Here is a 24550-nt window from a genome sequence, read left to right on the forward strand (position 1 = left end):
CTTACTTGTTGACTTTGGAGATGCAGAGCCAAAAACAAAGGAGTACTCTACCCTCAAGGAGCTTATACTCTGTTGGATCACATGGTATTGAGATGGGGTATGAAAGAGCTTGCAGTTTGGAGAAATTAAAGCCTTCAGAGAACTCACAAATAAAACCCAAGAAGGTAACATCTGTTTGGCCAGCACTGTTTTTGCTTTTTATAAACATGCAAAGGAGGAAAGCGGTGGACATTTGGAGAAATGTCTGAACTTGATTTAACTCTCAAACACTCACTTAACTCCCACTGAATATTTTCTCTAAATTTTATCCAATGAGATTTACCATGATCACCCCCAGAAGAATGGATGAAAACAAAGAAGCTAATAGAGTCACTCCTCCTTTTAAGACAACTAACAACTGCAGCAGTTCCAGGAGTCTCAGTTTCTCTATTTCTAAACTGGGTGTATCTCTGGTCTTCACTAATTTTGTTCAAGTTTTTCCAATGGAATCTTATTGAGGGTCACTCCAAACCACTTTGCCTGGATAATGGGGTTCAATATTCATTCAACAAGCATTTTTAGAAAGTGCCTGCAATATGCCAGGTACTGGGGAAATAAAATATGGAAAGTCTTAAGGAGCTTCCACTCTACTGGGGTGGGGGTGGAGACTGCATGTACAAAGATAAGTAAATACAAAATGTATAGAAAGCAATCTAGGGGAAGACATTAACAATTGGAGAACCAGGAAAGGTCTCAAGTAGGAGGCAGCACTTGACCTTTTTGGAAAGGAGAGCTAAAGATTTCAAAGGATGGTGGTGAAGAAAAAGACCATTCTAGGTATGGGGATAGAGGAGTCCTGTGAAAAAAGCATGAGATCAACCCAGAGGATTTCAAATCCTGGAAACAAGATGCCCCTTCCAGGATAAGAGCATCACTTTAAATCTCCTCACCAGGCTAACTCAAATTTTGATTGAGCCCACCTACCTTAGCTTCCTCTCCCTCTGATTGGAGGGCTGGAGAGTGGAGTTCCAAACCTCTCCCACTGCCTTCCTTTATATACAGGGCAGAACCTCTATTCTCAATTCTTCTACTGCATGCACAGCCTCTTCCCCCAACTAAGCAGGTGTCTGCTCCCACTTTTCTTGCCTCTTTTTTGTGTGTTGTCTCTCTCAATTAGATTGTAAGCTCCTTGAGGGCAGAGACTGTCATTTATTATTATTATTATTATTATTATTATTATTATTATTATTAATTGTATCCTTAGTGCTTAGCACAGTGTTTAGTGTATTGTTGTTCAGTCTTGTCTGGCTCTTTGTGACTCCCTGTGTGACCATAACATGTCAACACTGTCCATGGGGTTTTCTTGGCAAAGATAACTGGAAGGTTTGCCTTTTCTTTGTCTAGTGGATTAAGTCACACAGGTTAAGTAACTTGCCAAGGGTCACAGAGCTAGTAAGTGCCTGAGGCTGGTTTTGAACTAGGGTCTTCCTGACTCCAGGCCTAGCATTCTATTCACTGAGTCACCTAGCTGCCTTTGCTTGGTGCATAGTAGGCACTTAGTAAATGTTTATTGTATTGGATTGAATTGCCTTCCCCCTGAGACTATCCCCAATTCACCCCATACATATATTTATATTTTTTGTTTGTTGCTAGTTTCTTGTGTACTGTCTTCCCCTTTAGAATGTGACCTCCTTGAGGACAGGGACTGTTTTTGTTTCTCTTTGTATCTCTAATATTTAGCACAGTGCTTGCTGCATAGTAGGCTCTTAATAAATGCTTGTTGATATGAAGGTCTTTCAGTTTCCTGAACCGCGCTTCTCTCCCAGCCCAGCGCAACAGACCTTTCTAATCAACCATCCAGGTTGTCTTGGGTTGGAAATTTGTTTCACTCTGTCTTTTTGTGGGTTCTGCTGCTCTAGATTTTTTTTAAATCCATTTTTATAGGTATTTGGAGGGGTTTGGGGGACAGCTCAAGCTAGTCACTGCTTTTACTCCGCCATCTTGGCTCTGCTCCTGGACTTGAAGGTCTTTCTGGATCAAGGCAACCCTCCCTCAGAGGACAGTGGGTATGGGGGTTTCCCATTTCCCATTCAGTTTCCCTCTCCTAGGAGAGGGAAAAATAAAGGAATTCGTAGAGTAACCTGCTCTCTTATGGGAAAAGGGAAGGGAGTAGTATTGGCCTACTTATCTGGAAATTCTGCCTTTTGGCCTGGCCCTTTGTAGTGTGCTCAGCTTGGTTCAATGGAAGCCGGCCTACCCTGCTCACACTCAATCACTGAGAGTACAGAAAATATCCTTGAGGGCTCCAGGATTCACAGTCCAGGCCCCTACACTGATATTCTTCCTATCCTGTCCACTGTCACTCCTTTGCTCCCAGTAGGAAATGTTTCAGCACTGAAGGCTCATTCATAGAAGATTATATCAGCAAGGAAAACAAACAGAACAGAGGACAACTCCATCCCTAAACAGCTTATTTTTTTTTCTCTCAGAAGGATCAATGAAGGAAAAAAAAATGTCTGAAATCCAATACCTTTATATTTGGTCACTACAGCTGCGTTGACACTATGAGGCTCTTGAAAGGTGACAGTGAGTGATGTGTTACTGGTTACCATGAGACAGACATTGGTTGGCACCTCGGGGGGTCCTGGGATGGAAGAGAAAACACAAGGACGGCATCAGAGTAAATCCCATTCAAACAGTGCTCCCCCCTCTTCAAAGGGTGCCCTGAAACACACACCATAGAAGCTTTTGTCTCTTCTGCCTGTTGGACATTCTCACTTAGAAGCCTAGTTAGTTGACCTGCTCAGACACCATTCAGTGCCATCACAGACTTATTGAGCTGTATCCAGTATGCCTCATGCTCAAAGCAAATAATAATGTCCATTTAGCTCAAGAGAGAGTTCATGGGCCTTTTTTTCATTTATTCATTCATATATTCATTCATTCATTTCATTTATTCATTCATAATCTACTATGTCTCAACACTGTGCTAAATGCTAGGGATGCAGAGGTAAGTATGGTCATGAAACATTGCCTTATAGTACAAATGCCACCTTCTATACGAGTCCTTTCCCTGGGACCCTCAGCTTCTACAGCCTTCTCCCCCAAGGTGTCCTTGTATCTTCCTTGTATGTTTTGTGTACTCATATGTGTGTATATTGTTTCTCCCGTTAGAATGTAGGCTTTGTGAGGGTAGGGATTTTCATTTGGGTGTGTGTGTGTGTGTGTGTGTGTGTGTGTGTGTGTGTCACTTCAGAGCCTGTCATATAGTAAATACTTAATAAATGCTTGTTGATAGATTGATGGACACTTTTAATTGCATTTGCTTCCAGGTGAATGAATAATTGAGACTGCACTGACTATTCATTGTAGGTGTTATGCTTCAACAGTTGTCAGAATAATAATAATGATAACTTTTTAAGGCTTGCAAAGCACTTTACAGATATTATCTTTTTATCCTCACAACAGCCCTGAGAGACAGGTTCCCCCATTTTACAGATGAGGAAGCTGAGGCAAGGTAAGTCACTTGTCCAGGGTCACACAGCTAGCAATATCTAAGGCTGGGATTTGAAGTCAGGTCATTTTGATTCCAGGAATAGCACTATCTAGCTGCTTATGTTTTGGTATAGTAGGGGTAGGGAACCTGTGGCATAGAGGCCACATGTGGCCCTCTAGGTTCTGAAGTGCTGTCCTTTGATTGAATTCAAACTTCACAGAACAAATCCTTTTATTAAGAGTCAATGTCTACATCACAGCCAAAGCCTAGAACTCTGGCTAACCCCTGCAGTCTGGAAGAATAATTAGCAAATGAATGAATTGGGTTTCTGTTTACAATTAGATACCAAGATTAACTATTTAAGTAAAAGTGTCCGTATACTTAACGGACAACTCTTTATACTCCTTATACTTAACGACAACTCTTGCTTTTCTTGTGTGTTTGAGTTTCATTTGAAGGATGGTTTCAGGGAAAGTTTCGTGTGCTTTAGTGGGGGCAAAATACTTTACATGAACAAATAATTATCCTCAAGAATAGAAGTGAGGAAAGAAAGAAAACACAATTAATAAATTTGACAATTCTATTCTTTGTTTTCTCACATATATCGGAAGCCAAACTTCAGTCATAGCTAATATTAACAGGTACAAAGTACAGTAGAAAATAGAAAACATAGATCCTGTGCTTTTACCAGAAGTCTCATAATGGAAGCAAAAGTCTTTTTTTTTTTCTTTAAACTATGTACCCTCCCCCTCCCCCTCCCCCTCAGTTATTTTAGGTCACAAGGCTAAACAGGTCAACAGGCCCATTTTCGCGCATTTCTAAAACTTATGGAGGGAGGAAGATGAAACAGAAGAGTATGTCTAGCCTTGAAGCCATTGGAGCCTCATGTTTGTGGACATGGGACCTTATTAATAAGAAAATGGAGTAAGAGAGCTATCTTCCCCTCCCCCCACCTCAGTTTCCTACTGTCCTGGCTCTTAATGGGTAGTCCACTAAAGAGTAAAGAGAGATCACTAGTGGTCTCGAAAAAAGATAGAGGCCGATCAAATTTGGCAGTTGGCTACTACTCACTGGCATGTTCGAAGCCCGTTTTCATGCGTTTGTATAGCCGGTATCTCCACTCCCAAGCTTTCAACTGTTTCTCTTTATCTGCACTATCCATACTGAATCCTTCATTCTCCACCTGGGCAGACAGCTCATTCACCCTCTGCTGCGCTTCTTGGACCAAGGTGTTGAGATGTGCTGACCTGCTTTCGAGGCTGATGACTGCAGGGAAAGAGATTCAGTTTAATAAGCATTTATTAAGAGCCAATTATGGGCAATGAACCATGCCAGGTGCTGGGGAGACAAAGACAGAGGAGAAAAACAACCCTACTCCCCACACCTCTAAGAAGCTGACATTATACTGGGAGGGTATAAACAGATAAGTAAATACACATTAATTTGAAGGGAGAGTATGTGTTAATAACCAAGGGGATCAGAAAAGGTAACTAATCTGTATTGGCAAGGAAGCTGGAGATTTTAAGAGGAATTGGTGAGGAGGGAGGGCATTCCAGACTTGGGATACAAATGTGAAAAAAAAAAAGAAACAGAGAAGCAAAGACAGTCCCTGCACTCAAGGTGCTTATAGTCTAATGGGGGAGGGTAATACACAAATGGGAGCTCAGAATCGGGGCAAGGAGAATAAAGGTACCTATTGTAGGGGAAATCCCTGAACTTGGAAGAGAAAAAAATACATCTTTATTTCAATATACAGTAATTGGTTTTCTTTGTAATCCTTTGTGTTTTACTTTATACATTAAAAAATAAATCTTTCTGAGAAGGGGTCCATAGGCCTCAGCAGCCTGGCCAAGGAGTCCATGGCACAAAAAGACTAAAGAACCCTTGCACTAAGGACAGCCATTTGAATTCCCACCACCAAGCAGCCAAGATGACCAGTCTTCATTTAGATGGTAGCACCTTGGAAATAGGGGGAGAAAAGACAGGTGTGATGTCATGGAGGTTCCAGGGGAATTCAGCAGGAGATCAAGCAAATCATTTGAGACTTCAAGAACCAGGTTCCTCAGCTGGGTCTTTCAGACTGAGTTCAACACCTTTTTTCAGCCCATGACCCCTGTGCCTCCCAAGGCCCAAACAAGATCTTCTCAAGTGAAAGAGAGCAATTCCATTCTTTCAATTATGGGGGTGGGCAGGGTGGTGAAATTTATGGAGATAACTGAAGTGGAAATCTGTTAAGTTGTATTTTGAAATGGAAATTAGGTGGTTATATATTCATATTCTCTGTGTTCATAGTCATGTTTGTATTAATTACAGGAAATGAATACTAATTTATGATTGCCCCTGCTCACCATCAGACTAAATTTATTTACAGATGAGGTCAATGAAAAATTAGTTTAGTCTTTTTTTCTTTTTCTTTTTCTTTCTCTTTTTTTCCTTCTTTCTTTCTTTCTTTCTTTCTTTTTTTAACTGCTGTTTAGAACACTCAGGACTGTGTTTTCCTGCAGATTTGTCATGGTTAATGAATGTTGCTCCAGCAGTCAATCACGCACTCTGAATACTGTCACACTTCTTTTTTTTAAGCCTCAGTCATGAGCCGTGACAGAAAAATAAACAAATAAATATAAAGCTAAAAAACTCTTTCACTGAGCAGCTACACTATGTGAAGTCCCCAGGGAAGGCTAAAGGAGGCCAGAATAAATGATAATATAAGTGCTGTGGATGTAAGAAAGCAGCGATGGTGTATGCACACGGAGGGGCTGAAGGAAAAAAAAAAACACACACACATACACACACATACACACACACACATACACACATACACACATACACACGCGCGCCCGCACACACTCTGGTGGAAAAATTGGCAATATTAGTAGCCTCAAGGTGCAATTTCCTGGAACACGGAGATTGACAAGCCAGTCCTAAATGTTGTTAATTTAACTAACTTCAGATTAATGGTGGAGTCTGCTGTGACTGAAGTTCTCAAACACAGTCTCATTATAGCCTTGCTGGGAATGTCCTAAATATAGGCTTGGACAGTTTCAAACAAATCCGTATACATTTGTGTATTTTTAGACACGGGTTCGGCGTCAGAGTGCATGTCACCAGTTTCTGGTTGATGAATTGACCCAGTAACTGTACTCTCAGCCCCCTCTCGATCCCCACTCCCCCTTCCCCAAATTGTATAGAAAAGGAGGGATTGTCCTTTGCAAAGCCATTCAGTGAATTTTTTTATTATATGTGTGTATGTATGGTGGAATTACATGATTGCATACATACCTTGGGGGATGAAAGCGTCATTTAATAAATGATTTTTAAAATGCTGTGACACCACCTTAAATGCATACATAATGTATGTGTGTTTTTTACATACATACATTATATCTATATGTATACCTCTATGTGTGTATAATCTAAGTATATTCCCATTGAGATCAGGTTTGAGAGGCAGTTTGTTATAGTGGATAGAAAGTTGGCCTTGGAGTCATGGGATCGTAGATTTAAAGCTTTGAAAGGCCCTCGAAGCCCATTCAGTCCAATTTCCCTCCCTTAATTTGTTTATTTAAAATTTGTTTTATAGATGCACTTATATTTAATGCCAGTTCATAGTTCTAGAGCTTTAAGACTCCGGAAGTCATCTACTCACATCATTTCATTTTACAGACGAGGAAACTGAGGTCCAGAGAGGTAATGTGACGGTCAAAGCCACTTAGGGAGTGTCAAAGGTGGGATTTACACCCAGGCCCTCTGGTTCCAGAGAGGATGCTATTCATACTGTTCCACATTGCCTCACTTAGTAAATGTGGGCAATTAGCCTGAACATTCTGAACTCCAGCCTCCATCAGCAAATATAAATAATTATTAATACATCTATTACCTTCTCTACAGGGCTGCTCTCATAGTCCTTTCTTGAGGTCTCCTTTGTTTGTATCATATCAACCTCCTCATTTTGTAGGTGAGGAAAACAATGCCTGGGAGGGTTAAGTGACTTAACTCAGCATCAGGCAGAAAGGAAGAAAACTAGCATTTGCCAAGTCCTTACTATGTGCCAGGCACTGTGCTAAACTTTGGGAATACAAATAGGAATAAAAAAGAAATCTAGTCCCCGCCCTCAAGGAGCTTATATTCTAATAGGGGAAGACAACATACAAAAGGGAACTCAGAAATCGGGCAAGGAGAATAAAGGTACCTATTGTGAGGGCATGGTTTGTGAAGTCGGGAATGTTAGCAGCAAGGCTGAGAAGGGAATGAGGGATGGTCAACCTGGGCTTCTCCAAACAACAACAACAACAACACTCGTGTGTACATAGATTTTAAGGTTTGCAAAATGCTTTACAAATATTATCTCATTTTATCTTCACCACAACCCCGGGAATAGGTACTATTACTATCCTCATTTTACAGATGGGATCAACTGAAGCAGATAGATGTGAAGTGACTTGCCCAGGGTCACACAGCTAGTTAGTGTCTGAAGTAGGATTTGAATGGAGGCTCCAGGAGGCATTCGCCAACGGAAAGAGAGAGCCAGCCTGACAGAGGGGTATTCCAGGGTGATAAGGCTACTTGGATGATTGGATGTTCCAGGGCTGGGAAGCCCGGGTGCTAGAGGAGGTTACAGGGGGTAGGTAGTAAGTGGCTAAACCAAGATTCAACTCCGGTCCCCTGACTTCACATCCTGGGCTCTTAACACAGTGCTATGTTATCTCTGGAGTCAGAAATATCTGGGTTCAAGGCCCGTCTCTGACATATTCTAGCTGGGTGGCCATCACCAAATCTCTCAAACTCTCAGTACCATAGGTAGCCTTCTCAGACTGTAAGTTATTGAGAATTGTCTCTGAATCATTGGAAGGGGTTTCCATACTGGGAATTCCTGACCTAGATGAAATCAGCCTTCACCCATCAAATTGTTGTCTCATCGTATAGAATTTAACACACACACACACACACACACACACACACACACACACACACACACCCCAAATAACAAAAAAGGAATCCCCAACCTATCTCACCTCATTAACCCCACTGTAGCTTGGTAGGTAACCTAAAATCTTGTCAGTAAGAAAAATGACTTAGAAAAAAATAAATGCAATGAAATACAGGGGATGGTAATCAGAGTCTGGACCGAGTTGGAGTTACACTCAGACTGGCTGTGGCAATGCTTTGTCTTATTTGATTTAATACTGAAGCCCCAGCGACGTCTTTATGACTGCTTGTCCTGCCCATTCGCGTTTCTTCTTGGCTCTATCTCTCTTCCTTACACCCTGGCCCCCTCCCTCTCTACTTCCCCCAACCCTCCCTCGCTGCAGTCTTTCCTCTTCTGTCTCACAAGAGCTGGAAACCTCCAAGCTGGGGCCTTCCTGCCTCGTTCCTGCTTATTTCTTCTCCAGCCCAGTAAAGTCCCTTCTGTGTTGCCCTCCTCACTAGTACAATAGAGGGTCTGTGAGTGGGTGGTGAGTGGGCTGGCGGCTGGGGCAGGGACCCCTCCCCAACTCCTGACGTGGGCTTCGTGCTATTGTGGTGCTAGGTGAGAGGCAGCATGGTCACTGAGACCCAGGGAGCTAATTAATGGCAGGGGCGACTCAGAGTGCAAAGCAGACAAATTCAGAGCCCTAGCCTTCGAACATCAAAATAAGGAATGACTAAGGATGAATGAATTCCCTTACCAGCAGTGCCTAAGGGCCTGACTCAGTGCCTGTAATCCCAACTCCTTTTCTGCTTCCCAATCTTTTTAAATATTGGTGAGTTTGGGTCCTAGATATTACTTACTTGAGGCCCAGAAAATTACCAAGGGCGAAATATAACATGATACTAATTTCCATCAAGGGCATAGGGGCAAAATTACTCTGGGTAAGGTAAATAAAATGAGATTGTGTGGTATGACAGAGAACATTGGCTCTGAAGTCAGAGGATATGTGTTCACACATCAGCTCAGAGACTTATTATCTGCCTGACATTGGTCAAGTGGAATAGCTTTTCTGGGCCTCAGTTTCATCATCTATAGAATGGGTATGTTGGATGGCGTCTAAGGTCTCTTCTAGCTTCAGAGCTAGGAATTTAGGATGTCTTCTGATTCTTACTGGAAGAATTTACCAGTGGGTAAAGCTGCCTTGCTAAAAGAGATGTAGAACAGGGGATAGAGAGCTGGGCTCAGAGATGGAAAGACATATTCAAATTGTTCCTCCGGTACTGTTTAGGTATGTGACCTAGGACAAATCACTTAACCTTCCATTATCTTGGTTTCCTCATCTGTAAAATGGGGTTAGTACCAATCCCTACCTCATAGGGTTATTGTGGAAATCAAATGAAGTAATATTTGTGAAGTGCTTTGTAAGCCTTATATTATTGGTACAGTGGATAGAGTATTGTGCCTAGAGTCAGGAAAACCCAAGTTCAAATCCTGCTTCAGACACCAGTTGTATGACCCTGGACAAGTCACTTAACCTTTGTCTGCTTCATTTTCCTCAATTGTAAAATGGGGATAATAATAGCATAGTATTGAGGAGTATTGTGTAGTATTGAGGAGAAAAATAACATATTTGTAGTACTTGGTATATAGTAGGTGCTATATAAGTGCTGATATTCTTCCTGTTAAATCCATCCGTGCATATTCTACCTCTCACCTAGATTATTGCAAGAGCTTCCTGCTTGGTCTCCCTGACTTGTTTCTCTCCACTCAGATCTAACCATCTTGCTGCCAAAGTAGTTTTCCTTAAGCACAGATCTGACTAGGTCATGCCTACTTGACCAACTCCATGGTTTCCTATTGCCTCTAGGAACAAATATAAACGTCTCTGTTTAGCTTTCAAAGCCTTACACAATCTGAGCACAACCTACCTTTCCAGGCTCAGTGGATATCCCTCCCCTTCCTGCACTCTGAGACCCAGCCAAATTGACCTTTCTCTATTCCTCACACCCAATATTTCATCTTTCATCTCTGTGCCTTTTCACTAGCTGTCTCCCATGCCTGCCATGCCCTCTCTGTACCCCCATCTTATTGAGTTTTCTTCCTCTAAAATGCAGTTCAGGTTCTATCTTCTCCATAAAGCCTTTCCCAGTGCTCCAACTACTAATGCCCTCCCTCCTAAAATACCTTATATTGAACTTGTGGAGATATATTTGCATCTATTAACTTTCTCTTTATTCTCTCTCTCTGTGTTTGTGTATGTGTGTATTTGTGTGTGTGTGTGTGTGTGTGTGTGCATGTGCTTTGGGTATACTTGTCTCATTCATTAGAATGTAAACTTCTTGCATGTAGGGACTGTTTCATTCTTTGTATCTCACCAGTACAGTGCCTAGAATATAGTAAGCACTCAATGAATGCTGAATGACTGCCTCAGTTTCCTCATCTGTAAAATGAGCTGGAGAAGCAAATGGCAAACCACTCTAGCATCTTTGCCAAGAAAATACCAAATGGAGTCACAAAGAGTTGGACATGACTGAAACAACTGAACAGTAACAAAAACACATTAGCCAGTGAAGTCAAATTACTCAAAGATGAAACAAGATAGCTGCCTACCATATCCATACTTTAGAGGAGGCAACTTTGACTTGGACTTTGTCTACATGATGCCTAAACAATGGGTTGAAGAATGGGGGGAGAAACCTGTCAATCCACCCCTATGTTTATTCAAACTGTTTCTGTTTCCACTGAATTGACATTGTTGCCTTGGCAACGGCTCAGATGTGTGGCTATAAAATCATGGGATTGATTTTTTTTTTTAAACAGACAGACCAGAATTTAGGATTGTCATCCTTTTAGAAAAGAGTCATTTTAGGGGGTGACTCATTCTCTCCAATGATGTTGACTTTGATTAAAAAAATTATTTCTGGAGCTCATCTTTGGGAACTGCCTTCAGAAGAATGGCATGTTCTTGTGAATGATCCTTCTCAATGATGGTAAATCTGTTTCTGGTTGTTGTTTCCGATAAGGAGAAATAACCAAAAGTTAACCGCAGTCAAGTCTGAGCGGTTGTATAATCAAGCTTGAAACAGTAGTAAAATCTGGTGCATGAGATGCTAATCTTGGGGTCAAGAAAGTGGTGCGAATATAAATTAATGATACCAGCATTTTTGTGTAGCCCCCTAAATGAGTTTGAAGGGAATTTCAGATCATCTCGCTGTTTGGAGTCAGAGAATCAGGGTTCAAATCCTGCCTCTGCCACTCAATAGCTCTGTGACCTTGGGCAAGTCATTTAACCATTATGGACCTTGGCTTCTTTGTTTGTAAAATAAGTGGGTTGGCTTAGATGACCTCTGAATCTATGATCATCTTATCCCTTATCTACAATCATCCAGAAGGATTTATCCTGGTAGCCCTATGAGTCAGGAGGGAATGCAGAACCCCAGCTGTCTTGCTGGTAGTCATAAGACTAGGGAACAGGTAGAAGTGTGATAAGGGAAGAAAAGATCTCTTTCCTTTACTACAGCCAGTAATCTCAAGCTTACGGGTGTCACTTGGCGATGAAACCAATAATCAGAGGGGGAAATAGGTTTTTTGTGAATCTGTAATGTGGCCTCCATAAAAGCATCATAATTGGAGGTATGGGATAGAGGGAAGTTTCTTTGCTCCTGAAGGAAGAGGAAGGGATAGAGTAAGGGGCAGAGACAGTCATCCTTTTCTCCTTCTCAACCTCCCCTAATGCTGTCAGATTTCATTGTATAAAATAGGATGTAGTAAGGTTATTGTGCTTATGGCTATCAGCACTTTCTAGTCCTGTCATTATTGTCTGCCTGCTGTGAACCACAAAGCTTTTGGGGGACCAATGTTCCCAGAAGTAACTGTGAGTGACCAACCACATATTTCACCAACATACTTTACAGGTACTTTGAGAGGTAACATGATTTAGTGAAAAGAGAGTGGACTATAACATCAGAGGATCTAGATCTGAATTCTAGTTCTGCTAATACATTTATGACCTGAGGAAGGTAATTTTATCTCCTTAAATTTCAGTTTCCTTCTCTGTAAAATAAGGGATTGGACTAGATCAAGAGTTTTCAATCTATTTTAATGTCACAGACCCTTTAGTAGTTTGGTGAAACCCACGTAGCTCTTCTCAGAATAACATTTTTAAATTCATAAAATAAACTACTTAGGATTTCAACAGAAAGCAGTTACATTGAAATATAGTTACCAAAATATTTTGTAAAACATTCATGGATTCAGGTTAAGAACCCTTGGACTAGATTCTCTCCAATACCCTAATCCAAGGCTGTGCCAAAGGTTAGGATGTGTGGTAATGGGAGGGAGGTGGTAGACCGGGTAAAGGAAGGAATGGAGAGATTAGAAGATGAGAGGAACAGATTTGGATCATAATTTTAGAGTTGAAATAATTCTCAGTGGTCATCTAGTCCAACCCACTCATTTTGCAGATGAGGAAACCGAGGCCCAGAGAGGTTAAATGAATACTCAAGGTCACACAGAAGAACTGAGATTTGAACCCCAAACTCAATATTCTTTCCACTGTACCCTATGTATTTATGTTGGTGTGTGTGTATATGTGTGTGTGTATGTGTGTGTGTATTTGTGGTTGGGAATATTGACTGTAAGAATAAAGGTCCATAGGCTCATATATACATTCACAAGTCCTTAAGACCACCCATATATACTGATTGACATTTTATAGGTCTAGACTTTCCTTGTTGAAGTCTCTTATAGACACTCATGCTTGGTTGCTATTTAGATATATTCTCTAAGCCCATCCCATTAGGTAGAGAAGAAGTAAGTAATTCTATTTCTACCCCAATAATCCTTGAAGATTTTTTTTAATGAGTAAATGTGATTCTGCACTACTGGACTGCCACCTAGAGGCAGGAGGACATAAGAAGCAGCTTAATAAAGACAGCTGACTCTAGATAGAGGATGGAAGACTCTATTTTTGTCATGCATTTTGGTCTTGGGGTGGTGTGCAGTTTTGGATGAGTATTTCTGGGGCTGTTTTCATGAGTCAGTAAATTCCTATTCCTGGACTGCCTATCCTTCTATAGGACCAAGAATGAATTTGAGGCTAAAGTTTGGGATACTGGGTAGCAAATTATAAGTTGAGGGCTAGAATCAAAGGGTTATAGAGTCACAGCTAGAAGAGACCTTAGAGGTTGTGTAATACATCTCATTTATACATAGGGAAAGTGAAGCTCAGGGTGATGAATGGTGACTGAGGCAACATGGTATCATGGAGAGAATGTTGATTTAGAATAGTGGGACTGGGTTCAAATCCCACTTTTTATCTGTATGACCCTGGGAAAATCACTTCTCTAAAAGCTTCAGTTTTCTCATCTGTAAAGTAAGAGGATTGGACTAGATGACCTCCAAATGACATCATGAAATACCATGATGAAGGTCAGTTGGTCTCTCAATCTCTCTGCACCTCAGTTTGTACTGCTACGAAATGGAGACAAAACTACATGCCACTAAGTTGTAGCTTCAAATTGCTCAAAGGATGCCAAATGTAGTCATCTTCCATGGTCATCTTATGCCTCTGACTCTTCCAGGGAGCCATTTTAGGCAGGTGTTCACTTTTCTGTTTTTTTTGGGCAGGTCTTGGTTTTTCTCATGGGTGAGACCCTTCTATTGAGTTGGAGTAGTTTTGCTCCCATTTGAACTTGGCCTAGAAAGTGAATTGAAAATCCTAGAGAACAGATTGCCTTCCTCCATCCTAACCTTGTTCTAATTGGAACTTTTGTGCATAAAACAGAGCCAAGGAAAACACATTGTTGGATTCCAGCAAAAAGGAAAAAAAGGGGGTAAACTGGGGTTCAGTCAAGTGACCAGAGACACCACAGATCTCATTTTCAATTGTGTTTGTGAGATAGTTGTGGGCCTCTTTTTTGCCATGAGGCCAAATTTTTTTTTCTGGGTTTATAAAATCATAGATTTAGGGTTAGCAGAGACCTGAGAGGTCATGGAATCCAAACTCTTTATTTTTTACAGGTGAGGAAACTGAGGCAAACAGTGTTAAGTGACTTGCTCAAAGTCGCAGAGCTAGTAAGTGTCTGAGGCAGGATTTGAACCTAAGTCTTGTCAGACTCAGACTCTAAGTCCAGCGTTCTTTCCATTGAACTAGTTTGTGTGGTCTAATGGAGACAAAGAGCTTATGCAACCTCTTATCAGTCTAATCAGCATGTGATCACATCATTAGGGACTGTCCCATAGTGGAGGTCACAGAGGATAGGAGGTTCCTTAAGCCTGTGTTTTGGCTTCAGTCTTGGTGTTGAAGATTTGAACTTTTTTTTTTTTTAATGAGATTTAAATGTGCATTTGGGAGGGGGGGTGTCTCACTATTTTCATGGAAAGTGCAGAAATCTCTGCAGCATCCAGGTAAGTAGGTCTAATGTTTCATCCAGCCCACTGCAGGGATGGCAGAGGCAACATCTGGATGAATAGTCTCCTTGTTTCTTCATACAGAATGCTGCTCAGTCTGCATTCTCGCTATTTAGCCCCATCGATTCAACCTCCAAGCCCTCCCTTGCTGGTTCATTGGGATAGACGTTATTGCAGAATAAATTTCATAGTGACAAAGATGTCCCCTCCCCAACTTTTTTGTTTAATTCCACCTCCACAAGCCCATTTCTTTAAATTCTCTGCTTCCCTCAAGAAAGTAGCAAGTTCTTCATGAAAATGTCATCCTCTTAGACCCAAACCCCACTAAAACTAATTCCTCAAGTTTCTGGACAAAGTAGGGCTATGGATCAACCAAAAAAGAAGATGAGCTTTTTAATACAAGAGTTGTCCTATGTGCCTAGTGTAAGGAGGCTCTTTGTGTGGGAGATGTTTGAAATTTGGGAGCAAACAAATGGTTTCCAAATTATTCAGGCTGCACAGTTCTTTAGGAGTCAAGTGAGCCATTGTTAGCTGTGGTTAACCCTTTGGAGCATTGAAGTGATGGAGTAGAGAACAATAACCCTTTGGTTATTGTTTCATTTTTGTCTTTGTGCCCAGTGCCTAACATGGTACCCGGCTTCTTGACAGCGCTTGCTTAAGGTGGTAGTCACTCTTTTTTTTTTCCTGGTGAGAGAGAGGACCACCAGACCTTACCAACACCCCCCCCCCCCCCCCTTTATGCCCTCTAAACCCTTGGCACTGTCATCAGACCTGAGGATTTCACCTGAAGTCCCTTGCCTTCCACCTCTCTGCTGAATCTTTAGGATTTCAGGACCTTTTCCTCTGTTCTACAGTTAAGCGTTCTTTTATATGTTGTCTTTGCCAATCAAGTTGGGAGCTCCCTGAGAGGAGGGACTATCTCAAGTTTTTGGATTTGTATCCCCAGAGTTTAGCACATAGTAAGTGCTTAGCAAATGCCTGTTCATTCATGAATTTGTTAGAGAAAATATAAGCCTGCAGTTCTGAGCCAGCATGGACATTAAACGTCAAGAGTGTTTATAGTCAAGTAAAGGCTTCTAGCTGGGCTAGACTCATTCCAGTGGAGCCATGGCTCGCACACAGAACTGTTTACAAAAAAAATACACTTCTTGGGCAGTCTCAGCTGGCTCTGGTATTATTTGCTTTATGAAATAGTGAAATAATAGCTGACATTTAGATCATCCATTGAAGTTTGCAAAGCACTTTACAGGCATTATTTCAGGTGGTCCTCACAACCATGTGAAGTAGATGCTATTATTATTCTGTTTTTTTAACATATGAGGAAACTGAGGCACATAAAGATTAAATCATGTACCCAGGGTCATACAGTTAGCTTGAGGCAACATTTAAATGCAAGGTGTTTTTTGTTTGTTTGTTTGTTTGTTTTGAGACTGAGTCTACCTATTTTGCCCAGAATGGAAGTCCAGAGGCAGCTAATGGGCCTGATCCCACTGCTGATTGACTTGGAAGGTTTGACCTGCCTCTGTTTCCAGTCTAGGATGGTTGGTCCCCTCCTTAGGTAGTCTGGTGGCCCTTTGCTCCCAGGAACTCACCATATTGGAGGCAAACAGTGCAAACCCAAATGGCTTAGTTCACTGCAGCTTAGAAATCCCATGCTTGATTGATCTGCCAGGTTCAACCTCCCCCATAGCAGGGATTACAGTCACGCGCCTCCTCCCCTCAGGTTTCTGGGTCTTTCTAGTATCAAGTCCAGCACTCCATCTTGTGATGGATAATTAATTAGACCCCTATTTTATTCCAATCAGTATTAATCAGTTTAGCATGATTCCATAGTGGTAGTGATGTTAGCAATTAATTAGTATTATACTCTTCTATATATTTAGCCAGTCTAGTTTTTCTTATCATTTAAACAATAAACTATAAGTTCACCTGCTTTTGTAAAATTCACTTGCTTAATCATAGGAAGCTAACTAGAGGAGCTCCACCCTTTCTTCCTGCCAAGGAGGGGACCAAACCCAGTGTGGTAGCGATGACTCAATGATATGAATAGTACCCCAGCTATTTTTGTTGCGCCTTTGCTCTTTATCACCCCTCTGTTGCCAACATAGGGATATGGCCACAAGCATTGGTCAACAAGTGACACTGTTTGCTGGCCCATGGCCTATCCATCTACCAGTTCATTGGCCCATGTAGCAGCCCATGGGTCTGCCCTTTGGCTCAGTAGGCCCTCCTGAAAGATCAAGCCACGTCAGCCAATGGGATTTTTATGTAGACCCTCCTGGATGATCAGAGTCAAGGTCAACCAGTAAGACTCTGTATTTTACTTTGTCTCTTTTGCATTGTTTGGGTTTCAAGCACTATAAAACTAAGGCCCAGGAAGAAGAGGGGCATCTCAGATTCTGAGGAAGATCTGGGGTCCTATCCATTAAAGGCTAGGTCCCTTTAATAAATGAGTATTGGCTTGGTGCTCTGCCTCAGTGATTTTTCTTGCAGTTTGGACATTTTGGGGCTCACAATCTACTGTACCACACTGCCCCAGTAAAAGACAGTATAGAAAGACTGTGGAACTGGAACAAAAAGAACAGGGTTTGAATCCTGGCCCTGCCTCTCACTGCCTGTGTGATGCTAGACCAGATGCTTAGTCCTGCTGAGCTTCCTTTATGAGGGGCTTGGTCTCGATGACCTTTGAGAGTCTTTTTTAGCCCTAAATCTATGATCCCCAAAATAGCTCATATAGTACAGGGCCACACCTGCACACATGTACACACACACACACACACACACACAGAGATTCTTTTCTCCCTCATGTGTCTCTTGCCTTCTAGCATCACTTGGTGAAATCATCAAGAGTGTTTAAAGTTCTGGATAAATTATTAGGTGGAGGCTCCTTCCCTGCAAGAATCAGTGTATACTAATTTAAAACACCCCCGATGTCCAGCTTTCCAAACAGTTTGCGTCTATATGTGTCAAGCCTGGATTTTCAAAGGACTTGCACATGAAAATATATTAAGGATTTCAAAGTCAGTCCTCTTTTTCCACTTTCCTCATCTATAAAGCAAGTGGGTGAGATGCATGAGGAGAGTTCTAATATCCCTTTCGATGCTTGAGAAGAGCTTTTAAGGGTCTTTCCTGGCATCAAATTGACACACATGGGAGCAGCCTTCGATGAGCTCTGCCCTGAGCTTTACTTACAGTGTGGACTCTCTCTGGCGCCCGTCTTCAGGAGGAGTCTTGCAATAGGCACGTTGTTGGTCATGATGGCAATGTCCAAGGGTGTCAAGCCCTCACTGTTGGGTGTGTTTAAGTCTAGCTCTTCAGCGGTGTACTGATACAAAAGGATCTGCACAGCATCTATGTCCTGCTGCTCCACAGCCTCGAACATCGCTTCATTGCCCTGGAAATTCTGAAGGCGGATAAGAACACAAGGTAAGTCAGCAGGGGAGGCGAGCTGCCTCCTACATTTGAATCTCACTTCTATGGCTTACTTCTACCTGTGTGAACTTGGACAAGTCCCTGAACCTCTCTGGGCCTTACCTTCCTCATTTGTAAAGTGGGTTGGTTGCATTAGGTGAATTCTAATGTCCCTTCCAATGGTCAACCTAAGATCCTAAGTTATCAGAATTGCTTAGGTTGGTCAATCTTTGTGGCATCATCATCATCATCATCGTCATCATCATCATCATCATCATTCAACATATACAGTTATTTCTTCCACATCTTGGAGGTTAGGGGCTCAGTTCCTCCCAATCTGGAAAATTCATGTAAAATGTTTTGGCCCTCCCGTCATACTAGAGAAGAAGTCTGAATTTTTTCTTTTTGATTTATGGGGTGTTTACAATATCTTATTGCAAAATTTGGGTTGATATTATACAATACTATAAACATATTTTATGCATTTCTGAGTTTCTAAACTTTTTCTGTGTTGTTTGTGGCTTCCCCAAAACTCCTCCCAAATTCCCATTTAATTTCTTATGCTGACCCTTGATGTATTGAAACAGGGATGGGGAAAGTTGTGATGTGGAAGATATAACTGTAATATATAACTAATATATAATCAATAATTGAATGTATCTTATGTACAATATGTATAGCAACTTACATATAATATATAGTATAGTAATAATAGCAATTTATGTATAATATATAACTATAACTAATAACGGCTATAATATATAACAAAAATAACTAACATACAGTAATTGTTATTAAATTATATTGTATCACATTGTATTGTATTATTAGTTATAGCAATAATAAATATAATAAAATAATTAAACAACTGCCATTTATATATCTTGATATTATAGTATCCATATATTGTTAGATGATGTCTTAGAGAACATCTAATCTAATCTCCTTTTGATGTGGTCATTAAAGCCCCACAAAGCTAAGTGTAGAATTCTGGCTACAGGTTTAGGTGGCAGTGGCTGTCTGAATGGGTAGCTCATGAGTTAACCATCATCAATCAATCAATTGAAAAGTATTTATTAACTGATCATTATATACCAGCACTATGCTAGGTGCTAGGAATACAAATATAATAATTGAAGCAACCTCTGTTTACTAGGAGCTTATATTTTAAAGCAGAAGACAAGAAGTACATATGTAATTACATACAAAATAAATATAAAGAGAATAAATGCAAATAGATACAAAGTAGACAAATGCAGGGTTATTTGAAAGGAAGGACACTATCAGTTGAGAGGATCAGGAAAAGCTTTGTTGTGGTGCTTGGGTTGCATCTTAAAGAAAGAAAAGTGCTTTGTGAAGCAAAGGAAAGGAGAAAGTTCATTCCAGGCATAGAGCACAGCCACTGCAAAGGCATGGGGATGAGAGATGGAGCATTATGTGTGAAGAACAGAGAAAACAGCTTCAATTTTCTTAACTGCAAAATGAGCACGGTTGGAATAGATAACCTCTAAGGTGTCTTTCAGCTATAATCCTGGGAAGGGGCGGCAGAGGGTATTAAGAAGCACATAGTTTGGCTGGATTGAAGAAGGTGGGAGGGAAGTAATGTTCAATGGGGCTGGAAAGCTTGAGGCCATGTTGCGAGGGCCTTTACAAGCTAAACAGAGGAGTTTATATTTGATCCTAGAAGCCTTAGAAAGCCACTGGAGCTGTTCGAGTCAAGGAGTTGACATAGTCAGATCGGGGTTAAAGGAAAATTACTTTGGCAATAATGAGAAGGATGGACTGGAGCAATGAGAAACTTGAACCAGGGAGGCCAATTAGGAGTTTGTTGCAATAGTGTCTGAGAAGTGATGAACACCTGGACCAATTTGGTTCCTGTGTGAGTTGAGAGAAGGGGCTAGATATGAGTGATGATGTAGAGGAAAAGAATGGTACCTGTTTGGACAATGTTGTTCCCTGGAAGAAATTCTTAGAGGATTTGTCATTCAATTCAACAAGGATTAGGCACTTACTATTTATAGGGCACAATGAAGTGCTGGGACACAGAGATAGATACAAAAGTAGTTATTGCCCTCAAGTAGCTTACATGCTATTGGAAGAAATAAGATGTATATAGATAGGTAATTTTTTTTAGCTTTATTTATTTTATTTTTAATGTATGGAATAAAATGAGCATTTCCATAATACGGTATAATAAAAAGATGATTGCACATGAAACTGCAAATAAAAAAAGAAAAAAAAGAAATTTACATATGTACAAACTAATTTCATAGGGAGGGGAGAATATTGAAACCTGGGGGATGAGAACAGATATCATGTAGAACATGGCATTTGATTTAAGAGGCAGAAGTAAGAATAGAGAACATCCTAAGAGAAGGAAATAGCTTATGAAAAGGAGTGGAGGTAGGAAACAATAAATAGATCAGTTTGACTGGAATCCAGAGTACATGAAGGGGAGTAACTGGATTGAATAGTTGGATACTAATTGTGAAGGGCCTTAAATGCATAATAGAGGAGTTTGTAGGCAACTAGGTAGTCCACTGGGCAAAGCATTGGACTTGAAGTCAGGAAGACCTGAGTTCAAATCCTGTTGCAGACATTTACTAGTAGTGTGATCCTGGACAAGTCACTTAACGTCTGTCTTCTTCAGTTTCCTCATCTCTAAAATGGGGATGATAGTAGTACCTACTTCCCAGGGTTGTTGAGAGGATCAAACGAGATGCGCTTAGCACAGTGCTTGGCACATAGTAGGTATTATGAACACTAGTTATGATGATGATGATGAAGATGATGATGATTAAGATGGCAGGAGCATAATTAGAAGGCTATTGTACTAGTCCGGGTGGGAAGTGGTAAGAACCTGAAAGAGGGTTGTGGCCACATGTGGGGATTAATGGAGGCAGACAGAAGAGACATTGTGGAGATTTAATCAACCTGACTTGGCAATGGACTTGGAAATATCTCCGATTGACATTTCTTTGAACTTAGAAGGAAAAAAAAAAACCAGAAATGTAATTCAAAAATCAAGCTGATGTCATTCCCAAGAAATGCTCCTTCCTTGACCAATGATGAAACAAAGCAGAGAGTCAGTGGGGTAAAGTAGAATAAACAGTGGCCTATAGTCAGAAGCTACAAGTGCTGGCTTGGTTAGTTGATCAAGTGATGTGAAGTCAGGATAGTCACCTTGACTATCTCAGCCTCATCTTTCTTGCTATAAGAATGTAAATGGGGATGAAGACACTTGGACCCTCAACAGGGTTGTTCTGAAGCTTCAATGAACTTTTGTTGTTCAGTCATTTTGGTCTCTTTGAGACCCCATTGGGGTCACAGAGTTGGATGTAACTGAAACAACTGAACAGTAACAACAACAAATTCTACTTTTATTTATTTTGCTAAATATCTCTTAACAATATTTTATTTTGGTTCCAACTTGGGCTCTAGGTCAGGTATTTGACACCTCCAGATTAGATGATCCCTCAGGTCCCTTCTAGCTGTAAATTTATAAGCCTAATATTATCTCTCTGTCCTGGTGGGGCAGGGTAATGTGGCAGATTCATATTCAAAAGAGAACAGTCATGGAATTTACCTCAGGCAATTTTTATTTTTTGTCTCATTAAAAATCTCTTCTTTGATTGCTACAGGGTGAGAACATGTTTGATGCACAATTGAAGTTTGAGAAAGAAAACAACAATGAGCAGGTATGAACATCTGTTGATGACAGGGAGCTAAGGAATAAAGTTACTTTGGAAGGACCAAAGACCTGCTCTGATGCCTCCTCATGGCTGGAGGTCACCTTGCATTCTTGAAGCCTCTGCCAACAGAGCATAATCTGGAAAGACTCCGAGTACAGCTGGGCAACAGACTGTTGTCAGCTGTCTAAGAACCAATCTTGCTACACATTGAGAGAGGCTTATCACCATAAGGCAATGCATTTTTGGCTCTTCATGACCCATGAAACAGATAAAACCAGAAATTGGACCTTCGTCTGTTATGACTCCCTTCTACTTCTGTGGGGTACTGGGAGAGTGTTTATAGTATGCTAGAAATGGCACTGAAATTGGAGCATTAATATTGGAGACAAGGGACATGAATTCAAATCCTGACTCTGATAGTTGTTAACTATATGACCTCAGAGAAACCATTTCTTTTCCCTGGGCTTCAATTTTCTTATCTGCAAAATGAGAGGGGCTGAAATAGACCATCTGTAAGATCTTTTCCAGTTATAGAGCTATTATCCTATGAAAGGCAAGGGGCAGAGGGTGTAAAGAAGCACATGGTTTATAGACTATAAATATTAATCAAAAAATTGATTTTCTTTATCCGCTAAAGGCCTACTACTTCAGCTGCCTCGTTTGTGGTGTGGAAATGATAAGGTCTTTGATGTGTAAATGATGAAAGCATCCAAACCCTTCCTGCCAAACTGGAATGACTTTAAATGTGACCCAGGGATGGCCTGCATATCATCGGTAGACCTTATTGTTCAATCGTTTGTGACTCCATTTCAGGTTTTCTTGGCAAAGATACTGGAGTGGTTTGCCATATTCTTCTTCAACTCATTTTACAGATGAGGAAAATGAGGCAAACAGGGTTAAGTGACTTGCCCAGGGTCACACAGTTAGTAAGTGTGTGAGGTCAGATTTGAATTCAGGAAGATGAGTCTTCCTGACTCCACGCCCAGCACTCTACCCACGGAGTCACTTAGCAGCTCTCTCAGAGCTACAAAGACAGTATGTGGCCAAGTCATAATTTAAACTCTGGTTCTCTGACTCCAAATCTAGCATTTTTTTTCTCTACTGTATTTCTCTGCATCTTTAACTGAATTATTGAAGACAGTTGGTTCCATCATTGTCCCATGGTCAATTAAGGGATAAGATATTGGCGAGACAGAATTAAATCCATACTTGTAGTCCTGCCCCACAGGAGACCAGAAAAAATTATAGAAGTTACAGCTCAAAGAAAGAACAACTCAAGGGTTCTCTGTGCTATGGTGAATAAAGGAGCTGATTTCATCATATGCCAAGAAACAGCAAGAAACCTTTCATGAGGTGTTAGGGAATCTTGCCATGCAATTGCAGATAAAGCAGCAGCAGCAACAACATCAGACAACCCCCCCCCCCCCCCCCCCCCCCCCCCAAAGCATTTATTAAGTGTCTGCTACAAGCCCCATGGAGGAAGTTAAGTGGTACAGTACATAAAGCACCAGGCCTAGAGTCAGAAAGACCTGAGTTCAAATTTGACCTCAGACTCTTACTAGTTGTGTGACCCTGGGCAAGTCACTTAACTCTGTTTGTCTTAGTTTCTTCATCTATAAAATGGACTGGAGAAGGAAATGGCAAACCACTCCAGTATCTTTGCCAAGAAAACTCCAAATGGGGTCACAAAGAGTCAGACACGACTGAAAATGACTAAACAAGCAAACGTGAGACCTATTGCTAGTACTTGGCAGCTAGGAGGTATAGTGAATAAAGTGCTGGGTTTGGAATCAGAAGAACCAAAATTCAAGTCCTGCCTATGACACTAATTAGCTGTGTGACCCTGGGCAAGAAACTCTCTCAGCCTGTTTCCTCACCTACAAAATAGAGATAATAATAGCACCTAATCATAGGGGTATTATGAGGATCAAATGAGATCATCCAGCAATTGTAAAATTTTTCAGTCTTAGCACCGTTTACACTCTAAACTCCCCAAAGAGCTTTTGTTTATACAGATGATGTCTATCAATATTTACTGAATTAGTAATGAGAATATCTTAGTATTATCATGAAAATAATTTTGATCTCGCTGATCCCCCCAAAGGGTCTTAGGGACCCAGGGGTCCATGGACTGTACTTTGAGAACCATTGATCTATACAAAAACCTTTGCAAACCTTAAAAAGTTATTTTTATTGTTATGGTTGTGGTTGTGGTTGTGACTGCAGTTGTTACTTAGGCCAATCTAAATTTTCATGTGAGAACAGCATGGTGCATTACTAAATGCCGGGGATTAAACAGACAAAATGGAAAGAGTCCCTGCCCTCAAGGAACTTACATTTATCTGGGATGTGGGGGAACAGTGTATGCAATGACAGGCAAATAGAAAATACATATAAAAGCAATACAAAGAAATTACAGGTTAGAATGAGCATTAACAACTAGCAGGGTAAGAAATTCAATGTAAAGGCAAACACAAAGGAAGATAGTGGAAAAAAATGGAAAATATTACAAGATTAAGAAACTAAAGAAGGCAAAAGCTTGCATACTACTCAAAAGTTTCAGGCCTATAGATCATGAATACTTTCTTCAAGAAGTTAGTTGAAAGGAGGTGGATGTGGTGAGAAAATTTAAACATCATTAAAAAAAACCAA

General features: G+C 40.8%; 1 protein-coding gene across 1 annotated transcript in view; it reads right to left on the reverse strand.

Annotated features, from left to right (window-relative positions):
- ANKFN1 (ankyrin repeat and fibronectin type III domain containing 1) overlaps positions 1 to 24550 on the reverse strand; it is a 184966-nt gene that overhangs the window by 154738 nt on the left and 5678 nt on the right. The window contains 3 exon segments of the mRNA XM_027870305.1: positions 2510 to 2623; positions 4547 to 4741; positions 17988 to 18198. Of these exon segments, the coding sequence (XP_027726106.1) occupies positions 2510 to 2623; positions 4547 to 4741; positions 17988 to 18198 (520 nt within the window).

This window comes from Vombatus ursinus, unplaced genomic scaffold (genome assembly GCF_900497805.2).
Source record: "Vombatus ursinus unplaced genomic scaffold, bare-nosed wombat genome assembly UNPS02014797.1, whole genome shotgun sequence".
NCBI lineage: Eukaryota > Metazoa > Chordata > Mammalia > Diprotodontia > Vombatidae > Vombatus > Vombatus ursinus.